This window comes from Eimeria mitis, genomic scaffold (genome assembly GCF_000499745.2).
Source record: "Eimeria mitis Houghton genomic scaffold, Emh_scaff44, whole genome shotgun sequence".
In the NCBI taxonomy this organism is placed as follows: domain Eukaryota; phylum Apicomplexa; class Conoidasida; order Eucoccidiorida; family Eimeriidae; genus Eimeria; species Eimeria mitis.
In genome coordinates, this window is record NW_013572716.1 from 1 (window position 1) to 296 (window position 296).

Consider the following 296-nt stretch of genomic DNA (forward strand, 5'->3'; position numbering starts at 1 on the left):
CAGCAAATTCCACACCTGCTGCTGCAAACGCCGCAAGAGGACAGCAGCAGCAGCAGCAGCAGCAGCAGGAACATGCTGCTGCTGCAGGATCACCAGCTGCAGCTGCTGCTGCTGCAGGCAGCAGAGCAGCAGCAGCAGATCGATCCGTGCAGCAAAGAGCAGCAGCAGCAGCAAACAGCAGAGGAGGTGATTCCCGCTTGCCTGCTGCTGCTGCTTCTCGTGGTGGTGCTGCTGCTGCTGCTGATGGTGATGATGATGATGATGATGATGATGATGATGCTGTGATTGTTGTTGCT

The 296-nt window shown here is 56.8% G+C and overlaps 1 protein-coding gene across 1 annotated transcript in view; it reads left to right on the forward strand.

Annotated features, from left to right (window-relative positions):
- Nucleotides 1–72: 72 nt before the first annotated feature.
- The window catches only part of EMH_0043680 (uncharacterized protein), a gene marked incomplete at both ends in the record, with an annotated part of 4815 nt that continues 4591 nt past the window's right edge, over nt 73–296 (forward strand). Inside the window, 1 exon segment of the mRNA XM_013499511.1 lies at nt 73–186. Within this exon segment, the coding sequence (XP_013354965.1) occupies nt 73–186 (114 nt within the window).